Source organism: Quercus suber, unplaced genomic scaffold (genome assembly GCF_002906115.3).
Source record: "Quercus suber isolate HL8 unplaced genomic scaffold, Cork oak 2.0 scaffold_520, whole genome shotgun sequence".
Classification (NCBI taxonomy): domain Eukaryota; kingdom Viridiplantae; phylum Streptophyta; class Magnoliopsida; order Fagales; family Fagaceae; genus Quercus; species Quercus suber.
The window spans coordinates 97,652-121,336 of record NW_027069969.1 but is presented as its reverse complement, the minus strand read 5'-3'; the positions used below and the strand labels follow the sequence as shown (position 1 = coordinate 121,336).

Here is a 23,685-nt window from a genome sequence, read left to right as displayed (position 1 = left end):
GCTTAAAAAAGGTGTAACTTTTGTAAAGTTACACCAGGTGTAACTTGAAGTCATCTCTCTCTCTCTCTCTCTCTATATATATATATATATATTTCAACTTGAAGAGAGAACAGATCCTGCCGCTACTATCAGCCAGCAAACTGACTATCGGTAAAGATGACTTCTTTCACTTTCCCTTTCAATTGTAGTGATCTGCCTTTTTTTTTTTTTTTAATCTCTTCTTTTCTGTTTTTTTATTATTGTGTTTGGTTTTGGAGACACAACTTCAAAGCATAAAAGCCCTAGAACCATCAGTAAACCAAATACAATTTGTTTTTTATTTTCATTTTACTTTCCAATTTGTTTTATGTTTTCTATATTCCAGATATTTCTTTCTTTCTTTTTTTCAAGAAACAGAGGTATACAAATTTTTTTTTTTTTTTGGGTTAAACAGATTTGAGACTCTTGATCAGATGGGCAAATATGCATGCCCAACTCAACCCAGAGATGGATTTGCTCAAAGTCACGCTTAACCCAGATTTTTATGAAGTTTCTGAAGTGAATGATTTAATTGTCTATACCCATGTAGGAAAATCTCTGTCTAATTATTTATCCCCGTGTCTATGCATCTCTTGGATATGAGTTTTAGATCAGTTTATTGTTTTGGTATGTGTAAGTAATGTAATTTTCAAAACGTATCCTTATTTTCAAAAAACGTATCCTTATGATTGCATATACATCAATCTTTAATGCATTACAAATATGATATGGCTTCAAACCATTGGCAGGAGGAATCACATGTTCCAAAAGAAACTCATTTACGAAGCATTGAATTAAATACCTTAGAAACAAAGTTCTACCATTGTCTCAACACATACAAATANAAATACAATTTGTTTTTTATTTTCATTTTACTTTCCAATTTGTTTTATGTTTTCTATATTCCAGATATTTCTTTCTTTCTTTCTTTTTTTCTCAAGAAACAGAGGTAAAGAAATTTTTTTTTTTTTTTTTTGGGGGTTAAACAGATTCGAGATTCTTGATCAGATGGGCAAATAGGCATGCCCAACTCAACCCACAAATGGATTTGCTCAAAGTCACGCTCAACCCAGATTTTTATGAAGTTTCTGAAGTGAATGATTTAATTGTCTATACCCATGTAGGAAAATCTCTGTCTAATTATTTATCCCCGTGTCTATGCATCTCTTGGATATGAGTTTTAGATCAGTTTATTGTTTTGGTATGTGTAAGTAATGTAATTTTCAAAACGTATCCTTATGATTGCATATACAAACATAGATGATTTTGTAAGAATTGGAAACGACGTTGTTTTTTTTTTTTTTTTTTTTTTGGGCTTTGGAACTGTAACCATTGTATTGTCTGTTTCGACTATTAGTTTTAATTAGAGTTAGTTATTGTTGAAATTGTTATTGACTATGTTTTGGAGGTATTATGGTATTCTATTATGTTGAAATTCTAGTAGTTCTTTTGAACGCAATGTGGTTCTTTGATTCATTATATGCAGGGAATGGTTGCAACAATAATGCATGATGTGGGTTTGATAAAATGTCTCAAAAATTTGCAACTGTTTTGAATAACTTTTTGCATTGTTTTAAATAACTTTCTGTAAACCAATTTTCTATTTCGTATGTCAAGTCCTATAAAAGGACAATGTGAGTTTGTTTGTGTTGGTTGAAAATTCTGATTTTTTAGAGATAGTGAGTGATTTCGTTTGTTCGTCAACTAATTAGTACTGATGAATATATCATCGTTCATTATAAATAAATTTATAAAGAAAATTTAGAAAATATATAACGTGTGATTGAGTTTTAGAATTAAAGAAAAACTGCTTTCTTGTTGTTCTAGTTTTCTGCCGTGATTGTTTTTGTAAATCTCTTTTGATTTTTGATCCTATATGCTATGCTACGTTTAATATATGAGATATATATTGATTCACGTTAATCGTAGTAGGCCATGATTATGTTTCTTTGCATCAAGTGCCGTGTCATGCTTTTATATGCATCAAGAATTCGTATGCATTAAGTTTCGATTTTTTTTTTTTTTTAAATTCTATTGAATCCTATATCATCATTACAAATCGGCACTGTCATAAATGAATCCTATATTAAATATGGGCCATTTGATCCTATATATTCATGAATACAGATTCAATCCCAAAGATAAATTTTGGGCAAGGTTAACAGACCATGGGCTAAAGCAATATAAGGCCACAGTAATAAATTTATGCAAGCAGTAAGCAAGGCATTTTATCAAACACATGGTATGCACAAAATTTCAATGTCTTAATTATTAGCATTCGTTATTATTAAGAAAAAAAAAATTTAAAACAGAAATACACAACCTGTTGACAAATTGAACAGTTCCTGTAATGCTAGAAATCCAACTCTTCCATGACTTTTATATTTCTCATCAACATGTCTAACATTTGTTTTTAAATCGCCAAAGCAAACATATTATATTTACTGTATTCATTTTACTGTTGCATTGTAAGGTTGTCTAAAGTTGTTGTTTGAAAAAGGAATAATATTAGAAAAGAATAAATCAGTTACCGTAATGATTTTGCTGGGTTATTCTGTTTTTTTCTCCACAACCTTTGCTGGGTTTCTTCTCACAGAGGGAAAAAACAATATAGAAAACAAAAGTCAACAATGTGGGTTTGAAAGAATTAGACCAACTAATGCAAGAATAAGCAAGAGCAACTAATGTTTGCGAAGAACCTTCACTGGCTTTGTTCTCGCAGTGGGGAAAAAAAAAAGAACAGAAAAATGGAGAGAAGAAAACAAAAAGCAGACAAAAGGTAGTTACCCAACGTTACTATGTAATCCAACATCAAAATCAATATGACCAGCGAAAGTAATATTAACGCAAATGTTAATATAAATCACACAATAACAATATTTCTATCAAATTAGTGGAAGGTTACCGTAATGATTTTGCTGGGTTACTCTGTTTTTTTCTCCAAAACCTTTGCTGGGTTTCTTCTCACAGAGGGAAAAACGAAAACAGAAAACCGAAAACGAAAGTGAACAGTGTGGGTTTGAAAGAGTTCGACCAAGTAATGCAAGAGTAAGCAAGAGCAACCAATGCTTGTGAAGAACCTTCGCTGGGTTTGTTCTGGCAGCGGGGAAAAAAAAAAAAAAAAACAGAAAACGGGAAAATGGAGAGAAGAAAACAAAAAGCAAACAAAAGGTAGTTACCCACTGAAAGTAAATAAACTAACGACCGAAAAGATACATTGTTCTATGTTTTTAATGGTAGCCGTGGCATTAATTTATGTAACCACGTGGCGGAATGAGGCGCGGTCAACAAAAGGTCAAACGTTTCGACTATTAGTTATTATATAGATATAGATTAGAGTTAGTTATTGTTGAAATTGTTATTTGACTATGTTTTGGAGGTATTATGGTATTCTATTATTGATGAAATTCTAGTAGTTCTTTTGACAGCAATGTGGTTCTTTGATTACATTATATGCAGGGAATGGTTGCAACAATAATGCATGATGTGGGTTTGATAAAATGTCTCAAAAATTTGCAACTGTTTTGAATAACTTTTTGCATTGTTTTTAAGTAACTTTCTGTAAACCAATTTTCTATTTCGTATGTCAAGTCCTATAAAAGGAGCAATGTGAGTTTGTTTGTGTTGGTTGAAAATTTCTGATTTTTTAGAGATAGTGAGTGATTTCGTTTCGTTCGTCAACTAATTAGTACCAAACTATTTCTCAAAAATTTTGCCACAGCAATATATTAGTAAAAAATGTGTAGTTTATTCCAAACCTTCATATGTTAGCCTTGAACTCATTTCTAAATATTACATGTATGTTGACATATTTTTATTTATTTTGTTCTAATGAGTTATTGTGCTTTCAGGTTTCTCAGAAATCACTCCTAAAGCAATAGAATTCATCCTTCGACTCTAGGGATTCCATTTCCCACACACTCTTAGATGCCACGGTCAGCATTCTTAAATCCAATTGGCAAAGCAGGATTTAAATCAATAGATAAGCTCTTAGTGGCTTACAAACCTCAAAAGAGGAAGTTTGCATCGTTTGGCGACAACGCTTTGGGAGATGAATGAGAAAAAAAAAAGGTTTGTTTATGGTTTTTCATTGTTTAAAATTTAGACCCATTAAAACTTATTGCTTGGTGTGTTCAAGTATTTTAAAATCTGGTAATAAAAACTGAATATGGTTTAGATTTTTTTAGAACTAAGGTCTTTAGGTTAGAGTTGATTTTGTTTTGGGTATTTGGGTTAGATTTTATTTTGTTTAGGATTATTGTTTTTTGGTAGAAGAGATTGAAACGATGTCGCCTCACAGCAAACTGTTCATCATCTACTACATAGAAATCTCCCTCTAAAGATACTCGCAGCCAATCACAGGTTCTTTACAAATACAATTTCTTTGTTTTCAGTCAACTAAAATATTTGAATGGCTAAAATAGATAGGAATACGTCTAGTGGCTAAGGGTGGAGCAGTATCCGTTGATCAACTCTAGTCTTTGGGAGGGAATTCATGAGAGGCAGGCATTAAAAAGGGATTCAGGTTATTTTGAAAGGAATTTTCTATCCGGTTCAGACTGGGTATTAATTCAAGGTTTAAGTATTTTTTTTAATGAATATTGTGCAAATGGAAAGTGTAGTAATTTAAAAATGAATATTTGATGTGAGATCCAATTTTGATGTATATTTGTGTTGTTAGCTGGGATGCACAGACGCGGCGCTAGAGGAGCCACATCCACGTCCCATGTGGCGACACGTGAGGGACGCCGCTAACCACGTCAAGCCACGTCCTGCGATGTGTTTTTTTTTCCCCCGACTCTCGCCAACGTAGCTCAGACTTAGGCCGATTCGTGCCAAACTGGGCCAATTCGCGCCGATTCAGGCCAAATTGGATCGTATTGGCCGAATATCGATGTGTTTCGGCTGGAAAAAGGAAATCAGCCGGTAAGGGAAAAAATATATATATAGAATCGAAAATACCAGTGGATTTGATACGCTGCTGTCGCTGTCTTCACCGGCTTAACCCCTTTCTTCTTCTTCTTCTTTTTTGCTTCTTCATCTTCTTCTTCCTTTTTTTGCCATTCTGTTCTGTTTCTTTTTTTTTTTTTAAGTTTTGTTTTTTTTTTTTTAAGGATTGTTTTTATTATTATATGAACTTTCTATTATTATTATATAAAAAAGAATGCTTAGCAATATATAAATAAATATATTTTTAATAAGTTTTTAATAACTGAGTCTCGCCGCACCCGCACCCACCTTTTTCAAAAATTGCTGAGTCCCGCACCCGCACCCGAGTCCCGAAACGCACTCGTGCTTCAAAGGTTGTTAGTTAATTGCTCTCTTATTGCATTTAGTATTAGCATCTTCTTACGATTTCACTTCTACTTGAGGCAATTGTCAAAATTCATAAGTTGCAATCTCATACGTTTGTAGTAGCTTATAGTTGTGTGACATATGAAGCTTTATTTTTTAATGATCATCTCTAATTACTTAGTACCTAACTTTAGGGTGAGAATTTCTTAAAATTTGTAAATTGTAATTGTGAAATGTAAACTGCACTTTGAAAGGGGTCATTATGCATGTTTAATATAGGTTTTTTGGTTATGTAATGGACTGTGTGTTTAGATTTAATTTTGTTGTTGTTTGCTCTATCTGGTTTGTACTGAGATTTAATTTTGCTGATTTTGGTTCTATGAATTAAACTCAAAAGGTTTGGTTTTGTGCCTCTTGATTTGCAAGCATTGTTAGAGTTTTGATCTCATGCTGGGTTAAAGTTATATGAAAAAACTGATTAGATTAGCCGGTGTTCTTAAAAAGTTCTAGGATATTAAAAAAACTTCAATTGGGTTAAACAAAGTAAAGCTGACCGTGGGTGGAACCGAAGTTACTCTTTTAGCATATGGTTAAATCCTCTTGGACTGTCAGATTTTTTACCAATTACAATCAGTAATAGTTTAATCATAATGATTGATGTGTAGATGTAGAGAAAAGTTCTAAATACCCAAAGATGGATAAAGAAGGCAAGATCAGTGTCATGCAATTTGCTTCATTTTAATTTGCTGCTTCTACTTGATTTGTAAACAAGAGTTGGGATTGTCAAATGAGCTTCATCATCCCATTTTAGTTTTTGATTTACTCTCCTACTGTATTTTTAGACATCTATGCATATAGTACATGATACAAATAAATAAAACCTATAAAGTCAGTGCTATTATTCAAATAATAATTGTTGGTGAATTCAAATGTGTTATAACTACATGTTTCTACTGCATATTCCAGATACTTTATATTTTTTTGACAAAGATTCATACGAATGCATCTATTAGTCCAATATTTATACAATTCTTAGATACCAAATGATTATGTGATATCTTGACTCTTGGGACACAACATGGTAATTTGACTATCCTTCAACTCAATTGTGGTTGTATGATAACCCTTTGTCCTTTTTTTCTTTTTTCTTTTTTTCTTTTTTTTTTTTGCAGATTTGTATTAGTGAAATTGTTAGATATCCGCATGGAAGTACAGTATCCAATCTGTCTATGTATAATTTTATGATTTTTAAATTTAATGTAAAAAAAAAAAAAAAATCACTTCCAAGTGATTTTGAATTGCAAAAGATCATAATGATTTGTCTCTGTAATATTCCTTAAGAATGTTTATTTTTTTGGCAACATGTAAAACCCAAAAATCTGGGGCCTTGTGTGTCCATGAAGAAGGTTATCAATTTTATTTCCAAGACATCATATATGCTTCCTTCTACGATAGATATGTCTGAATATAATTTAATTGATTAGAAAGTTGTTTTATAATTGCCATCATTTGAGACTTTTTTTTAATAACTAAATTGATATCAATGTGTTCCTACTTTCTATTGAATCTTCTTGAGTTAAGATTTTTACTAATTATAGTAAATTAGGTTTTACAAAACAAAGAAGGAGCTGAACTGTCAAAGGAGCTGGAACTATGGGCCACAACGGCTTGGGCAATTTGGAATGCAAGAAACAAAGCATACTTTGAGAAAGTTCAGACACAAACTAAAGTCATTTTGGATGTAGCTCTAGCATTGCTGGTGACATATTAGATGCTCTCGCCCACTCAAGCAAACACATGATTATGGTGCAAAAGGGTCTTCATTGTTTTGTTGGTTTAGAGGGAAGCCTTGTATGTTTTTTCTTCCTAATTTGTATGGCTAATGAACTATAGCTTGGGCTGTGTGCCCAGGTCTTTACCTTTGTATATGGTTTTTTACTTCTGAATAAAAGTCATTCTATCTGTTATCTCAAAAAAAAAAAAAAAAAAAGTGTTACAAAACAAATTGGTTGAAATTTATAAGTCACCTTAATTGCTATAACAGATATATGGTTGATAATTAAATAGACACAGATGCCATTCATTTTTTTATTCATACCAATGTGCTTATTGACTTAAGCAGTTAATGGAATTAAACGAAATTTAGGACTCTCTTTTAACTTTGAGAATTATAGGCTTTGGGATGGGTTTAATTATTTTTTAGTGTTAATCTCTATTTGGATACAACAAAGTGCTGAAATAAAAAAGAAGATGTTTGATCACTATGAAAATGCTGCAACTTTATTTCAATAATTGCATTAGGAAGAAATTAGTAAAACAATACATTCAAAATTTTCCCATGCTTCGCACGGGTTAACGACTGCACGGGTTAGTGACTAGTATTACTAAAAGCTAAAGCGTATTATTTATTGCTGCTGAGATTTTGCTGCACCACCTTATCGCCACATAATTATTCTTTTTTTTTTTCCTTTTTTTTTTTTACTAAAAATATATATAAATAGATTATTGACTTTACATATTCATCTTTGTTGGTTTTAACGTCTATATATATTTCATTTTTATTTCCAATTTTCCTATAATTTTTTTTTTTGAAATTCAATTATTTTTTAAATATTTACACTTTCTTCTTTCCTTTCTTTTTCATCTCCTCACTACCCTCTACTTTAATATCACTATTCATCTTTCTTTTCATCTTCCTTTATTTGTCTCTGCTTATTCACTCCCTCTTATTATAATTTAGAATGCAAAAAAGTAATTTATCTTTTATTTTTACATTCAAACCATATAGAATATTTTTTTTCCTTTTCATCTCTTTTTTTCCCTTTTTTTTAATCGTTTTCCATTTCTTTTTCCTTCCTTTAAAAAAAAGTGTTAATTTTAGAGAGTAATTATAAATTTGACTCCCTCTTCACAATATTTTTATTGCGTTGGAACTAAACCTCTTGGCTCCCATCACAAATTCACAACACAAAATTGTGAGAGCATGTATATGAAACTTTCAGTGAAATTTAGGATGTGTCTACTAGAATTTTTCTTGAAAGAGAGGGGAAGAAAGAACAAGCACGACTTTGGAGGTTTATGGGCATGTAAGAAATTTCCAACCCTTCTTCTCAACGTGTGAGCCTACCCCATATGAGAGCTTGGAGTAGTCTGCACAATAATTTTCCTTCAGCTAACAGAACAATTATTGTATCAATCTCAACATCCAAAAACATTGTGCTAATTTCAAAGAGAGAGAGAGACAGAGTAGGGAAGACGAGCATAACTTTTGAGGAGCAAACTGCAAAATGATGCTACATAACGTGAAAGTTTCTAACACGAATCTCTTCTTTTTTCCACAAAATAGTGTTAATGTCAGAGAATCTCAGTCCTCCGCGAAACATTGTATTGTGTTAATTCAAAGAGAGAAAGAGAGTAGCACAACTTTTGAGGAGAATAGTGTAATTGTGGAAATTTCCAACCAATTCTTTGCCCCACCAAGCACTCTGAGAGAGGGAGAGGACAAACAAGTTTTGGCATGGTGTACGAAATTTCCAACCCTTCGTTTGACATTTTAGGAGCAAATTGCAGATCACGTGCATGTAGGACAAACAACCTTCGTTAGTGCATAAAAGAAGACGAACAACTTCTTATCATATTGCTTTGTGACTAGTTTATTTCTTTTTGCTGAATATTGTGAACCATTCATTATAAAGTTCTTTTTATATTGCTTTTCACAAGCTTTTTAAGTGAATTTTACATTACTTTTTGACCAACTATAAAGGTTTTTTTTATTTTACATTACTTTTTGACTGGCAATAACAGTTTACATCATTTAATAAAGAGTTAAATAAACCTTAACTCAAACTCAACTCGGGTTCCATATAAGATAGAAAATTAAATGATCTTAGAATTTTAATAATCAACTTGATTCAGGTTTTTTTTTTTTCTTTTTATTTGTTAAGGAAAATAGGGGTTCGCTAGGTTACGCTAGCCCCTAGGTAGGGCGGTGGAGTTGGACAAGTTCAGTCAACTCATGTGGATGCCCACCAACGAACTCCTGCTAGCAGTAGGACTCAAACCTAGGTGGGTTAGACGAAACACTCAAGTCTTACAAACTAAGCCAAGCTAGCAGCTTCATTCAGTTTAGCACAATTACAACCTATCTCACAAAACACAAGAATACTTTATTATTGCCCATGTTATTCAAACAAATTTAAACATATTTTGAGAAGGACCTGAGTTTTAAGGCCTTGTAATAAATAAAAAAAGACCTCATCCCAATAATTTTTTTGAGATAAATAATTATTATTTTGAACTTAAAGTTGATAAAATGCTAGTTTAGATTAATTAAAATAACCATATTATCCGATTATATATCAACTGAATATTGAGATGTTAGCAAAATTTAAATACAAAAACTTAAAATAATAATTTTGTATCTTAAGAAGAGAGAAACATTTAAATATTGTAATGTGATACAAAATTTTTAACTGAATATAAAAAAGATCTCATTTAGGGTCTGTCTGGAATCCGTTTATTTTACTTAAACTGAAAATTTTTGCTGAAAATACTGTAGATAAAGGTATATGTTAGTTGAAATAATATAGTGGAAATCATAAATAGTACCAAAAAGTGCAATAGGACTCATGAATAGTAGCAAAAATAAGCTGAATAATAAAATAAGTTGGCAAAAAATAAGCTAGTCAAACAAACACTTAAGGTCTATTTGGATACTGTTTATTTGCTAAAAACTAAAAACTTATTGCTGAAAACACTGTAACAAAATAATTTTTAAAAATTAATAGTGCCGTATGTAGGAATGGCAACGGGTCGGGTTCGGGCCAGGTTTTTCCATACCCGGACCCGACCCGCGGGCCAAGACCCACAGCTCGGACCCGGCCCGTTTACTAAACGAATTTTTTTCCGGGACCCGGACACGGCCCTGCCGGGCCCCGCGAGCTCCACGGGCTTCGTTGGGCCGTGGTACTTCAAGGCCCATTCTGTGGCTCAATCAAAGAAAAAAAAAATGGCCTAATATTGATTTTCTTAGCAACCAAACAGGAGGGAAAAAGAACACCCAAGAAAACCCTTTTTTTTCATTACAATATTTTCCCCCATCAAAAGCATTTTTTTCATTACAATATTTTCCCACATCAAAAGCAAAAATAAGAATTAACATACAAACCTAGGTTTGAACAATAAGACCCTACAAAATCAAATCAAACAAGCTGATCTATTCAACCAAAATAGCACTAAAACTAGAAATTACAAATTTGATTCTTTGAACAGCAGCGCCGGCGAAGTGAGCATGGGAGGCGAAGCAGCGGCGCCGGCGAGGTGAGGTGTGCAAGGCGAAGCAGCGGCGTGGGCGACCTTACGGCCGCGGGGGAAGCCGAGCTCGCGGTGGAGCTTGCCGACGTCGTCGAGGCGGAGGACATGTTCGGGTTGGGAGGAGAGGAAGGTTTTGGATTTGGTGGCGAATCAGAGGTAGGAGTCGCGCTCGACGATGCACTCGAAGTGGGGGATTAGGTTTGGGTTGGATTGGACGCGTTTTGTGCGTGGGGATTCTTTGTTTCGCTTGTGTTTTTTCTTGAACTTTTTAGGGGTTTTGGTGACGAGAAAGGAAGTGGAGAATGGGGAGGTGAAGAAGAGTGAGAGGAATGGGAGAGAATGACTGAGTGAGAGCATTGAGAGGGTGAGGACTTGAGAGAATGGGTCTGACCACCTGAGGGATTTAGGGGAAAAGAGAGTATTTATAGTTAGGGTTTTTTTTTTTTTTTAAATATTATATATACGGGTTGGGTTCGGGCCGAGTATGCCTAATACCCGGACCCGACCCGAACCCGCTTCGGGTTTTTTAATGAAAACCCAAACCCGACCCTAATGTTAAACGGGTCGGGTCGGACCGGGTACCCGCGGGTCGGGTTCATTTTGCCATCCCTAACCGTATGGGACCCAGCAAAATATATAATCTAGATTTATCTTGAAGTTGGCTAAAAAGTGCGCAGTTGCCATGGGGCCCACCTTTCAAACGCCTAACGCAAAACGCCAGCTGAAACGTGTAATCCAAACTCATTCTTAGAATTATCACCCTTAAGCCTCAAACTGTATTTTTGTTTGAATGTACTAATATTGTTGTATAAACCACTTCTCCTAGGTTACATAAAGGCCTCTTATTTGTGTGTAATATACCGAATATTTAGTCCTTACATGCTATTATTAGAGCAATGGTTATAGCTTCTCTAAGTATATGTTTTAGTTTTTTTTTTCTTTCCAGAGTCCCCACTAGCAATGTTGTTCATATTAGTACTTTTCACCCATCCATATGTAGCCAATATCATATCTAAGCCCATTTAGTTTCTTTTTGAACTTCCAAATCTCATAACTGGATGTGGACGACTAAATTTCTCGGTTCGAAATAAAGTCAAACAAGTAAAAATAGTTTCACAAATGCGAATTTGTATTGATGATTGTGTGGTACAATTCTCTGTTGATTACAAAAGAGTTATCCTCTGATTCGATCTCCTTGAAAGATTTGTTAATTGGATTTGTGGTAATGTGATTTTGACTTGAACACAAAGTATCCTTCAATTTGGTTGAAGGATGGATCGAAGATTGTTGAAACGGAATTCCACTGAATCTCTGGCTATGAGCTTGTTAGAAATCCTTTGTTCTTCACGTTCTTCATGTTCTTTGTGTGTTCTTCGTGTTCTTGGTGCGTTCTTCATCTTCGAAGGTTTGTGGTGGAAGTTCTTCGGTGCTTTAGAGGCTTGAATCCTTAGAGCTTCGCTGATTTATGATTTGTTGAGGTTTCTGGAGGCTTTTGAGCTTGATTCCAGTGAACTTTGAGATTTAGGAATATGATTTGGATGATTCCTCTTTGAATGTTCTTTGTATTCAAAGGTTTGTGGTGGAAGTTCTTCGGGGCTTTAGAGGCTTGATCCGTAGAGCTTCACTGATTTGTGATTTGTTGATGTTTCTGGAGGCTTTTGAGCTTGATTCCAGTGAACTTTGAGATCAAGGAATATGATTTGGATGATTCCTCTTTGAATGTTCTTCGTATTCGAAGTTGAAGTTCTTGAAGTTCTTGGAGGCTTTAGAGCTTGGTTCCGGCAAAGCTTCTGGACTTCTGAGTGCTTCAAATGGTTTTGTGTGTCCTCTCTAAATCTCCTGATCTCCTCAGCTCAGATCTCTAGATCTCCTTGGATTTCCTTGGATCCCCTTCAAATGCCTTAGGAAGGCTTCTATTTATAGGAGTTTAGGGGTAGGTAAGTGACGCGTGGCGGAGCTTGATTGGTGACACGTGGCAGCGCTTGATTGGTCCGCTTATATCATCGCTTACACGTGCGAGGTTGATTATGTCATCGCTTACACGTGCGAAGCTGATTATGTCATCGCTTACACGTGCGATGATGTGTAATTGGTTTTTTTGCATGACACTTGGCAAATTTCTGTTGGGTTCTGAGTAATGATAGCAAAACCTAGCAGCAATACGCGGCGCTTTGTAATTTGCTGTATTTTGTGGACTTAATAGTGTGACATGTCAGCTTGTGATAGGTCGGGAATTTTCCCTGTCTACACTGGGAAAATCTAAAAACGCATCAGCCCAATACCATTGAAAGCACTTCCAATGGGCCCTCCACAACCTCACCTGCCTCTATTAGATTTATTTGCATCATGGCGCAATTGAGCTGGTGGTTGCACTGAAAAGTTGTTGATAAGATCATTGTGGAAAGCCATAAAGAAATCTAGCTTAGAGAAATCACATAACGAAAATTTCAACTTCTGTTGATAAATTGTCTGATGTGTATGGCTGAAGTCGTAACGTAAGTTGCAATATATGCGTGGGCTATAACTTTAAACTGCGGGACTTGGAGTGATCCTAGTATATGGATTCTATTTACTTGAAAGATAGTGAATTAGAAGTCATCCAAAGTGTACTATAAAAATAGTGTGTCAAAGGGCATGTACTACGATGTACACAAATTGACCATGTTTACACACTGACACCAATCTATGGGAAGTATATATTATAGATGAAAGTTAGCATGGGAAATAACCATAGTACCATGATGCATGCTAACTAGACCTAAAACCATTGATTATGGTGTTAACTCAAGTGGGAGGTGTTAGTTTACAGTTGTTATGGGTGATTACAACATAATATGATGTACCCTCATGTATACTAACGCCCACATAATGGATGATATATATTGATTCACAAATTCACAAATTGCAAATTTATTACACTTAATACATTAGTTTGAAACTTTACTGAGACTTGACCTTCAAATTCATCCCGTCACTCTCTCTATTTTACTACTTAAGGGTTTGTTTGGTTAGAGGGGTGGAAAAGTGGAATGATATGAAAGATTTTAATTTTTCTCTTTTTTGTTTAATTGAGAGTAGAAAAGTGGAAGGATAAAAAAAGTGAGTTTATATAAATTTACTCATACACCCTTGTTAAAAAATGATGGTCAATTAAAACAAAAAAGTAACAAACAACCAATTTTTTTTTTTTTTTTTTTGCAATCACCCAATTTATTAAAAAATAAAAATCATGTCCCAAAAAAAAAAAAATCATGTCCAGTTAAACCAAAAAAAACAAAACAAAACAACTACCACACCCACAACCTAGGAAATCAAAAAAAAAAATAAAGGGGAAAGGAATTGGATGAATTGCCCATGTGCAAGTATACATCTGCATTGTTGTTCATTAAACAACATCATTTTCTCCCTTCAATTTTATCTCCATTTTTAAAACTTTTTTGTGAGCCTAAGGGGAAAACACACAGGTCACACCATTTATTTTTCTTCCTTCCCACCTAACCAAATACACTCCAAAAAAAATTTCCTTCTTATTTTCTCTCTAAAGTTTTTCATCTACCCTATTTCACCTCCAAACAAACACACCATAACTTTTATAAATGAATTGTTACTTATTGCCCCTTACTTTTATTAAATAAATAAATAATGTACCAACACTCTTTTAAAATGTAAAGTACTAACGTGTCATTTTTTTTCTTTTAATATTCAATTTTTTTTTTTTGGTCATGTATAACTGTTAACTTTAGAAGCATTAAAGCATATGGAAATTAAAAGCATTAAAGCATATCTTTAGTAAAATCTACTGTTCTTCTCAAATTAGAACTCTTTTTTTTTTTCTTTTTTTGTATTTGTTTAGAGTTTAGGGATACAGGAATGCATAGATTCTTTTTCATTAGAAAAAAATATGTTAGTGAAAGGTCTTGTAGCTGAATTGGCACTTTTCCATGCACAAAGTACTTGGAGGTCTAGAGAGAAAATGGTTCAAGCTGCGGGATTAGTGGCATGTTATAATTATCTATAAAAAAAAAAATTAAAAAAAAGATGTTTTGTTTTTTATGGTTAAAATTTGGAACATGCTCTGCAAAAACAAAACCTTTATCTTAAGTATTTAACTAATACTAATTGTGAGCAACACATAATTTAAAGGATAATTATTTAACAAAATAAAATATTTGTCTTAATTATATAATTGACTTGGTGAAATTTTTCGATACATGTGAAAATAATTTATATAATAATGTTAAAGACATTCTTTAAGTATATAGTATATACGTGTGTGTGTTATTTTGTGAATTTGAAATTTATTAATATATTTAGTTTGAGCTCCCAAAAAAGATTTTCAATTCCACCACTGCAAGAGATACGATTATGCCTAGTTCTAACACTAAATGAAATTAAATAAGAGACAATAACAATAGAGGTGTCCACAGGTCAAATTAAGTCAAGTTTGGACTCAACTCGACACTTAACCCAATCACATTAGGTGGGGAAGAGGAAACATATCATCAACCAAATAGAAACATCATCTCAACCATGCGATTCTCCACCGGTGGCAGTCTAATTTGGTTGAGTTGGCTAACAGCAACAAGGATAAGAAAAATGATGGGGAGAAGCAAAATACTCAAGATCTTTACTAGATCTAGAAGGAAATATCACCGGAAATACAACACTCTTCAGACAAGCCAGTTTCGTCAGATTCCCAAGTGGGAGAACTAACACTCAAAACATTTGAGGTAGGTTTTGTAATATTAGAATCGTCTTTGTCTCGTTGACCAATTTTTTGGTTGCCTTAAATAACATTATGCCAATTCCAATCCCTCTTAAAAGTCTCCAACATCATGTATGGGACATTTTTTTTTCCCCCTTAAAACTTAAAGGTTTTCGAACAAAGACAACAACAAGAACAATAGCAATAATACAAACATGATACAGTATTTAAAGTTTTATTTTTTGGAGAACGTTTCCTACCAACCTATTTCGATGAATCTCTTTTAATCCATGACCTAACATGCCTATTGAAATTATCATTAATGTCTATTTTAATTTTATGACTTACTAATTCATTTAAAGAAGTTCTCAGCCAAAAAAAAAGCCAATAACTATTACATGGATAAAAAGATATGAAAATTTAATCTCAATAGTTAATTGGTTTGAGGTTTTTTTTAATTAGAATTAAACAATTACAATGGGGTGGGGAGTATTTGAACGCTAAATGTTTCTATTAAAAATATCAAATGGAGCTAGTTGAGGTATAAGACTTCTAGTAAATTTTTTAGTAAACTGTTTTGAAAGAACTTTCTGTTGAATTTATCATTATCAATGTATTCTATTCAAAAATTCATAACACGGGAACCTTTTTTATCCAAAATATAATGTTAGTAAATACTTATCTTAATATATAGAAATATAACATGTTAATTTATCAACTTGTTTACAAGTTGAAAGTTGAAAAAATATATTATCAAAAAATAAAATAAAGTTGAAACAAGAAAGATGATGATAGAATTTTATTTTATTTTATATATGTTTGTGTATATAATAGAATTTCAACTTATAAAGTCTATTTCATAATAATTACTTTTTATTATCAGGCCAATACCTCTTATTCAAGTCTCAAATCTCTTATTCGACAACATCAAAATTTAAGTGGATGAAATTTTTTTTCAAAAAAAATATATATATATATCTCCACCGGTGGCAGTCTAATTTGGTTGAGTTGGCTAACAGCAACAAGGATAAGAAAAATGATGGGGAGAAGCAAAATACTCAAGATCTTTGCTAGATCTAGAAGGAAATATCACCGGAAATACAACACTCTTCAGACAAGCCAGTTTCGTCAGATTCCCAAGTGGGAGAACTAACACTCAAAACATTTGAGGTAGCTTTTGTAACATTAGAATCGTCTTTGTCTCGTTGACCAATTTTTTGGTTGCCTTAAATAACATTATGCCAATTCCAATCCCTCTTAAAAGTCTCCAACATCATGTATGGGACATTTTTTTTTTCTTAAAACTTAAAGGTTTTCGAACAAAGACAACAACAAGAACAATAGCAATAATACAAACATGATACAGTATTTAAAGTTTTATTTTTTGGAGAACGTTTCCTACCAACCTATTTCGATGAATCTCTTTTAATCCATGACCTAACATGCCTATTGAAATTATCATTGATGTCTATTTTAATTTTATGACTTACTAATTCATTTAAAGAAGTTCTCAGCCAAAAAAAAAAGCCAATAACTATTACATGGATAAAAAGATATGAAAATTTAATCTCAATAGTTAATTGGTTTGAGGTTTTTTTTAATTAGAATTAAACAATTACAATGGGGTGGGGAGTATTTGAACGCTAAATGTTTCTATTGGAGATATCAAAAGGAGCTAGTTGAGGTATAAGACTTCTAGTAAATTTTTTAGTAAACTGTTTTGAAAGAACTTTCTGTTGAATTTATCATTATCAATGTATTCTATTCAAAAATTCATAACGCGGGAACCTTTTTTATCCAAAATATAATGTTAGAAAATACTTATCTTAATATATAGAAATATAACATGTTAATTTATCACCTTGTTTACAAGTTGAAAGTTGAAAAAATATATTATCAAAAAATAAAATAAAGTTGAAACAAGAAAGATGATGATAGAATTTCATTTTATTTTATATATGTTTGTGTATATAATCGAATTTCAACTTATAAAGTCTGTTCCATAATAATTACTTTTTATTATCAAGCCAATATCTCTTATTCGAGTCTCAAATCTCTTATTCGACAACATCAAAATTTAAGTGGATGAAATTTTTTTTCAAAAAAAAATATATATATATATATATATATATTAAGAGAGATGCTACGTCTACAACAATTTTACAACATTTTTACAACAAATCACAAGTGGTTAGTTGTTATTGGTTCAAATTTGAAACTAACACTAAAATTACTTTTTTGTCCCAACAATAACAACCAATAATAACCTGCCACTTAAGAAATGTTGTAGAAATGTTGTAAAAATGTTGTAGACATAGTATTTCTCATATATTAATATAAGCAAATGAAAAAAAAAATTTAATCAAATTTATATATTTTAGGCTTTTTAAAGTCTATTAGAGGCCCAACAAAACCATGGGTTTACACAATAGAAACACACGTTTCTCTCTCAACTCCACAACTTTTCCACCAAGTTCCAACCCAAATCCCATCCCCAGGCCCATGGGCTCTCTCTCTCCCCGTTACACCATCAACTACCTAAAAACGGCGTCGTTACAACCTCCCTTAATCTCTTTTGTTTTGTTTATTGGCAATCCAATTCATTCAATCACAAATACAAAACTACACAGCTACTTCTACTGTGGTGTTGTTGTGTGAGCTCGAACGAGTTGACTCGGAGCAAGAAAAAATGTCGTTTACACGGCGGGCCGTGAAAGTACCACCGAACTCAGCGAGTTTGGAGGAAGCGAGGCACCGAGTTATCGATTTCTTCAAAACAGTGTGCCGATCCATACCAACCATCATCGACATCTACAACCTCGACGAAGTCGCTACCGTCTCCGAGCTCCGCTCCTCCGCCGCCGCCCAGATTCGCAAGAATTCTCACATCACCAACACCAAGGTCTAGCTGCTCTCTCTCTCTCTCTCTCTCTCTCTCTCTTCATTTCCAGATCTTTCTAGATTATTCGTTAACATTATTGTGAATTTAGCCAATGTGATTGGTAAATGGCTGTTTGGTAATTAGTATGAATTTTAGGTATAAACTATGAAGTCTCAGACAAGTTTAGGTGCTTAGCACGCGTACCGTGTTATACCTGTGTCGTATTATTGTCATACATGTGTCATATCGGTGTCATTACAGCCATTTAATATTATAATTTTTCAAAAATTACTCGTGTCACTGTGTTATACCCGTGTCTGTGTCCATGCTTCTTTTGTGAGACTGGGAATTGGGGTCAAACTTCAGTTCGTTAGTTACGGTACATTAGGTTTTTCGATTAAATTCAAACATATAATTGATTGAATTTAATGTATTGCATCTAAGGAACTGCAGTAGAAGAATTGGGTATTTAGCTGAAACCCATGTTTCATGAGATCATTTTTTGAATGGTCTCGAGTTTTGGCCCTCTACCGAGTTACATTCTATTGTAGATTTCATTAGGTGTAGTATGTTAGGTTCCTGAATTGAATTCAATTTGGCTAAGTGTTTGAATTTAATTGGAAAACTTAGGGTCCGTTTGGTAATGTTATAGTAACTTTACTTGTATTTTTTAGAAATAAGTGTGTGTGAAAAAATATGTGAAAATACGTGTAATATTGTTTAAATGCTGAAAACTGTTGTTCAAAATTCACTACTAAACAGCCCCTTAATGTGCTGCACTTAAGGAACTGCTGAAGCAGTCTTGGTTATCTAGCTGAAATCGTCTTTTATGAGATCACTGTTTGAATGGTCCTATGTTTTGGGCCATGTTGAGTTACTAATCAAATAAACAATGTTAGCTTTTAGTGAAATTGAAATATTGGATTTCTTCAAACTAATTAAATCGCACTTACACTCAAAATTCATGCTATCAAAGTATAGACCTGTTATGGTTGTACATCTTTTATGTTGAAGGTTTTTAAACCTAATTAAATTGATTGGCTTTGTTTACATCATTGTGCTGTACTTCTTTTACGTTTTGTACATGTTTTAGGGAATCCAGGAACTTTACTTGATGATGCCTATGTTTGCATAACCAAACATTTATGTTCAAATATTGAGGCTGATACGCCCAAAGATTAGGCAAGGTTTGAATTTTTCTCTTTCTTGATTTCTTTGTTTGATTGTCATTCATATGTCAGTGGTGAGCGGTTATAAAATTTATGGTACGGATGTTTTGTTAAGAGAAGGGTTATGATAATGTCATTGGGGATTGTTTGGATTGTAATAAGCATCCTTAATCAATTGAGATTTGCGCTATGTCCCGATTTTAATGTGTGGAGGGCTTAGTAACATTTCTAGCTTTCTAGAGACTTGAAGTTTGCATATTGATTTTTGTAATAAGCTGGTTTATAGACCTTAAAGCTGAAAGTATCACATCTGCTCTCTCTTGAGGACCTATCCTTTGATTCCTAGTAGGCTAATGTTGTACATATCCATTTTTTATAACTTCAATTGCCTTGTATTTAGGCAATTCAATTGATAGAGCAATGTGGTATTGGAATCATTAATTTATTAATCCTTCACAACTACAAGATTGGGAATCTGAATCAATGGGGCATCTTTTTGACTACTTGTACGCTAACTTGTACGCTAAGTTGCTAACTAGCCTACTACCCGATGTGAGGAGTGAGCGCATTGGAAGGCGACAAAAAATGACAGATTTGAAGTCAGATTGTATTGTGGTGTTTTGATATGCACCACAGGAAAGATTAAACCTTAACTGAGTACATGGGGTTTAAAGGTACCAAACAAGATTTCCTTTTTTTCACATGGACAACAGCATTGGGTATAATGCTGATAGTGTATAATCTTCAGTAGTGAAATATCATAATTACTGATCAGTATTGCAGCGGAATTTCTTATGGGGCAGTCTCGGTGATGAACCTAAAATTCATTTGGTTAAATGGGCTACTGTATGTGCTTCTATTTCTTCGGGTAGATTAGGGATTAGGAAGATAAGTCTTTTCAATATAGCTCTACTTGGGAAGTGGTTATGGAGATTTGGGATTGAGAAGGATGCCCTTTGGAGACAAGTGATAGAGATGAAATATGGTCATGTTTGGGGGTGGGGGGGGTGTACCAGATTTGTTAATGGTCCTTATGGTGTTGGTTTATGGAAGAGTATCAATCAGGGTTGGCCTTCTTTCTCACGCCATATTCAATATGATATTGGTGATGGGTCTAGGGTGAAGTTCTGGCAAGACCATTGGTGTGGAGAGACACCTCTTGCAATTAGCTACCCTGACCTATTCAAATTCTGCAGGAATAAGGAGGTTAGTGTGGCTGAGCTTATAAAATCCCCCAGTGAATCCTTTTTTGGGATGTGAGCTTCTTTAGAGGTGTGCATGTTCGGGAATTAGAGGCATTGTCAAGCTTCATGGAAACCATATATAGTTCTTCAATAAGGGGGTTTGGTGAGGATAAGATTTGTTGGATTCCTAGCAAAGATAAGGGGTTCTTGGTGAAAGATTATTATAGAATTTTAGCTGGTCCTACTATCTTCGGTTTTCCTTGGAGAAGTATTTGGAAGTAGAAGATTCCCTCTAGAGTAGCTTTCTTTGTATGGACTGCTGCCTCAGGAAAATGTTAGACAATTGATAACTTACAAAAAAGAAAGGTGTGGATTTTGGATTGGTGCTACATGTGCAAGAGTAATGGTGAATCGGTTGACCATCTCTTCCTTCATTGTCCCATTGCTATGGATCTATGGTCTATGGTTTTGGGTTTATTTGGAGTATCTTGGGTTATGCTGCATACTGTTTTGGGGCTGTTAGGGTGTTGGCAAGGTAGCTTTGGCCGTCATCGAAATGGTTTTATATGGTCCATCGTTCCTCATGGCTTAATGTGGTGTCTTTTATTGATTTTCTAGATTCTTGCAATTTTTGTATTTGATTTGCTGTCCCCTTGTTCACTTCCTATGTACTAGGGTGCTTCCTTTTTTATATCAATATATCTTATTACTTATCAAATAAAATAAAATCAGTATTGCATGTGTAAAAATAGTGGGAAATCTGCATTAGTGAAATATCATAATTACTGATCAGTATTGCATGTGTACAGGGGCGGTTTGATGCATTTGAGGGCCTAAGGCGAAAATTGATTATCTTGTTTTAGATGCAAAATTACTACTAATTTTTTTTTTTTTGATAAGTAATAAAAAATATATTAAAAAAAGAGGGGTGTCACTATAATGGTAAGTAAAAGAGTGGTATTAATGGTAGACTTAAATAAGAACTAGTAAAAATTTGCTAACTAAACTCTTATTATTATTCTTTTTTTTTTTTTTAAGAAGTGCAACATTCACAATATTTTTTACAACAAATTCTAGGTTTTAAGTTACTTTTTGTTTTCTACTTGAAAATATCACTATAATTATTTTTTTGGCCATCAATAATAGGCTTTAACAACCTGCTACTTAACATTAATTATAAAAGTGTTGTGAAAAATATTGTAATTGTTGCATTTTTCTCTATTTTTTATTTTTTTTTCATCTGGTAAAAAAATATTATTTTATTTATCGATTATAAAAAATAACCCTATAGGTTAAAATTTGGGGGCTTTATTTTTACTTGGGGCCTTAGGTGACTGCATCACTTGCTCTACCATTCAGCAGTCCCTGCATGTGTAAAAATAGTGGGAAATCTGTTGGGTATCTTTTGCATCATTGTTCAGTGGCTATAAATATCTGGTCTTTTGCATTTGCTTTGTTTGGGATATCTTGGGTCATGCCAAAAACTGTGATTCAGCTCCTGGAGTGTTGGCAAGGAAGGTTTAATCATCATAAGAGTTCACAAATTTGGAAGGCTGTCCTTTAGGGCTTTTTGTGTAGCTGAAATCTCATGTTAAGATGAGAATTTTAAGATGTATAAGTGAAAATAAATAGAAAGATAAGATTCAAAAAGAGGAAATTTGTGGGGGTGGCCCCTTTTTGATGAAATGATGAGGGAGATCATTTGAGATCAAATGAGGGGGATCATTTGAGATAGTTTGATCATGTGTAGAGGAGAACAATTAAATGATTAATACATCAGTGAGGGAGAGTGAGTTGATGCAAGTCAAGCGAACAAAAAGGGGCATGTCAATTAAGGGGGTAATAAAGAGTATGACTTTGGTCATAAATATCAAGCTTGTAGTGGACTATTTGAGCATGAGTTGGATGTTACTTGTCTGTGTTAATTCATTACTGGAAGCTCCAGTAATAGATCTTATTTCAGCTAGTTGTCTGAAGTTTTAGTGAGAAAAATATTTTCATTTGAATAGATCTGTTGCTATTGCGATGGTTCTTGTGACTGTATAGCCTTGAAGCGGATGGTGTTTGATGTGTTATCTTAATCAATTTGTCTCTTAAACTAGTGTCTATTCATATATTGTATGGACTTTACCTTAAGTTTAAGAAATCTAGTTGCTGCCAGATTATGGGGAATTTTCTGGTTTAAATGTCCCTTGAACCAAGTTTTCACCATGTTATAGAGAAATGAGTCATTCATGGTTCATGCACTTGTAAAATAAATCTTTTATGTTGAGTCTAATAGTTCTAGTGGTTTTAGTATTATTAAAAATTCAAATGGTGCATGCACATTATTAGATATATTGGTAAGATGTCTTATGATATTATAAATTCTGACTCAAAGAAGTTTTCCCCCCATCATCCTGATATTTTTAGTAAATGTGCAGGTGATTGACATGTTGCTGCTCAAGGGAGTTGAAGAGTTCAACAACATAGTGGAGCACGCTAAGCAGCGGCATCATATAATTGGCCAGTATGTGGTGGGTCAAAAAGGGCTTGTGCAGGATTCAGGCACCAAGGATCAAGGCGACTCTAACTTTCTCAAAAATTTCTACAAGAGCAACTACTTTTGAATCTTTACCATTGGATGGATGTGCCTTCTTTGCTTGTGTAAGTGGGCTCCCCTAATAAAGATGTACTTGAAATTGGTTTTGTATCTTGCATTTGGATAAAGATCCTTGTATCTTCTGTTATGGTCAGTATGTTGGAACCGAAGTACTACTGAAACCTTGTTTTTGTTCTCAAAATTCAAGAAATTTGGTGTTAGTACTATTGGATGAGGCAAATAGCAATGTGTTATGTTGCTACTGCTGCATGCTGTACCACTCTGTTTTCAATTAGTTAGATTGGTTTATATCTTAATCCACATGTGGCATAATGATTGCATTTTCATGTTGGCGTTAGTTTGTTTGAATTGGTCTAACAATGATTCAGTGGGTGGAATGTATCTCCAATGGCAGCATTCATGACACCAATGTTTTTGGATTTTAATTTACGGAAGCAAAAGAGACTATGAACTCCAAAGACATGCATAATTTGTGACACCATTTATAAATAGGCATAAAAAAATAATAATACTAGTAC

The 23,685-nt window shown here is 33.6% G+C and overlaps 1 protein-coding gene and 1 long non-coding RNA gene across 2 annotated transcripts; both read left to right on the top strand.

The window, feature by feature from the left end:
• Nucleotides 1–929: 929 nt before the first annotated feature.
• Nucleotides 930–7,297, top strand: LOC136063384 (uncharacterized). Its single transcript, XR_010625063.1, has 3 exons — nucleotides 930–1,138; nucleotides 3,870–4,089; nucleotides 6,920–7,297. It is a non-coding gene; the product is annotated as an uncharacterized LOC136063384 (long non-coding RNA).
• Nucleotides 7,298–17,913: 10,616 nt separating this feature from the next.
• Nucleotides 17,914–23,387, top strand: LOC111987265 (NADH dehydrogenase [ubiquinone] 1 alpha subcomplex subunit 6). Its single transcript, XM_065763711.1, has 2 exons — nucleotides 17,914–18,233; nucleotides 22,989–23,387. Exons 1-2 carry the CDS (start codon nucleotides 18,021–18,023, stop codon nucleotides 23,172–23,174), a joined length of 399 nt encoding a protein of 132 aa, XP_065619783.1. The 5' UTR covers nucleotides 17,914–18,020; the 3' UTR covers nucleotides 23,175–23,387.
• The last annotated feature ends 298 nt before the right edge of the window (nucleotides 23,388–23,685 follow it).

Bases quoted from the DNA above. Each gene is read 5' to 3' on its own strand.
- LOC111987265 (XM_065763711.1), top strand. From the start codon at position 18,021: ATGTCGTTTACACGGCGGGCCGTGAAAGTACCACCGAACTCAGCGAGT. The intron at 18,234-22,988 runs GTCTAGCTGCTC...GTAAATGTGCAG, and splicing joins CTCACATCACCAACACCAAG to GTGATTGACATGTTGCTGCT.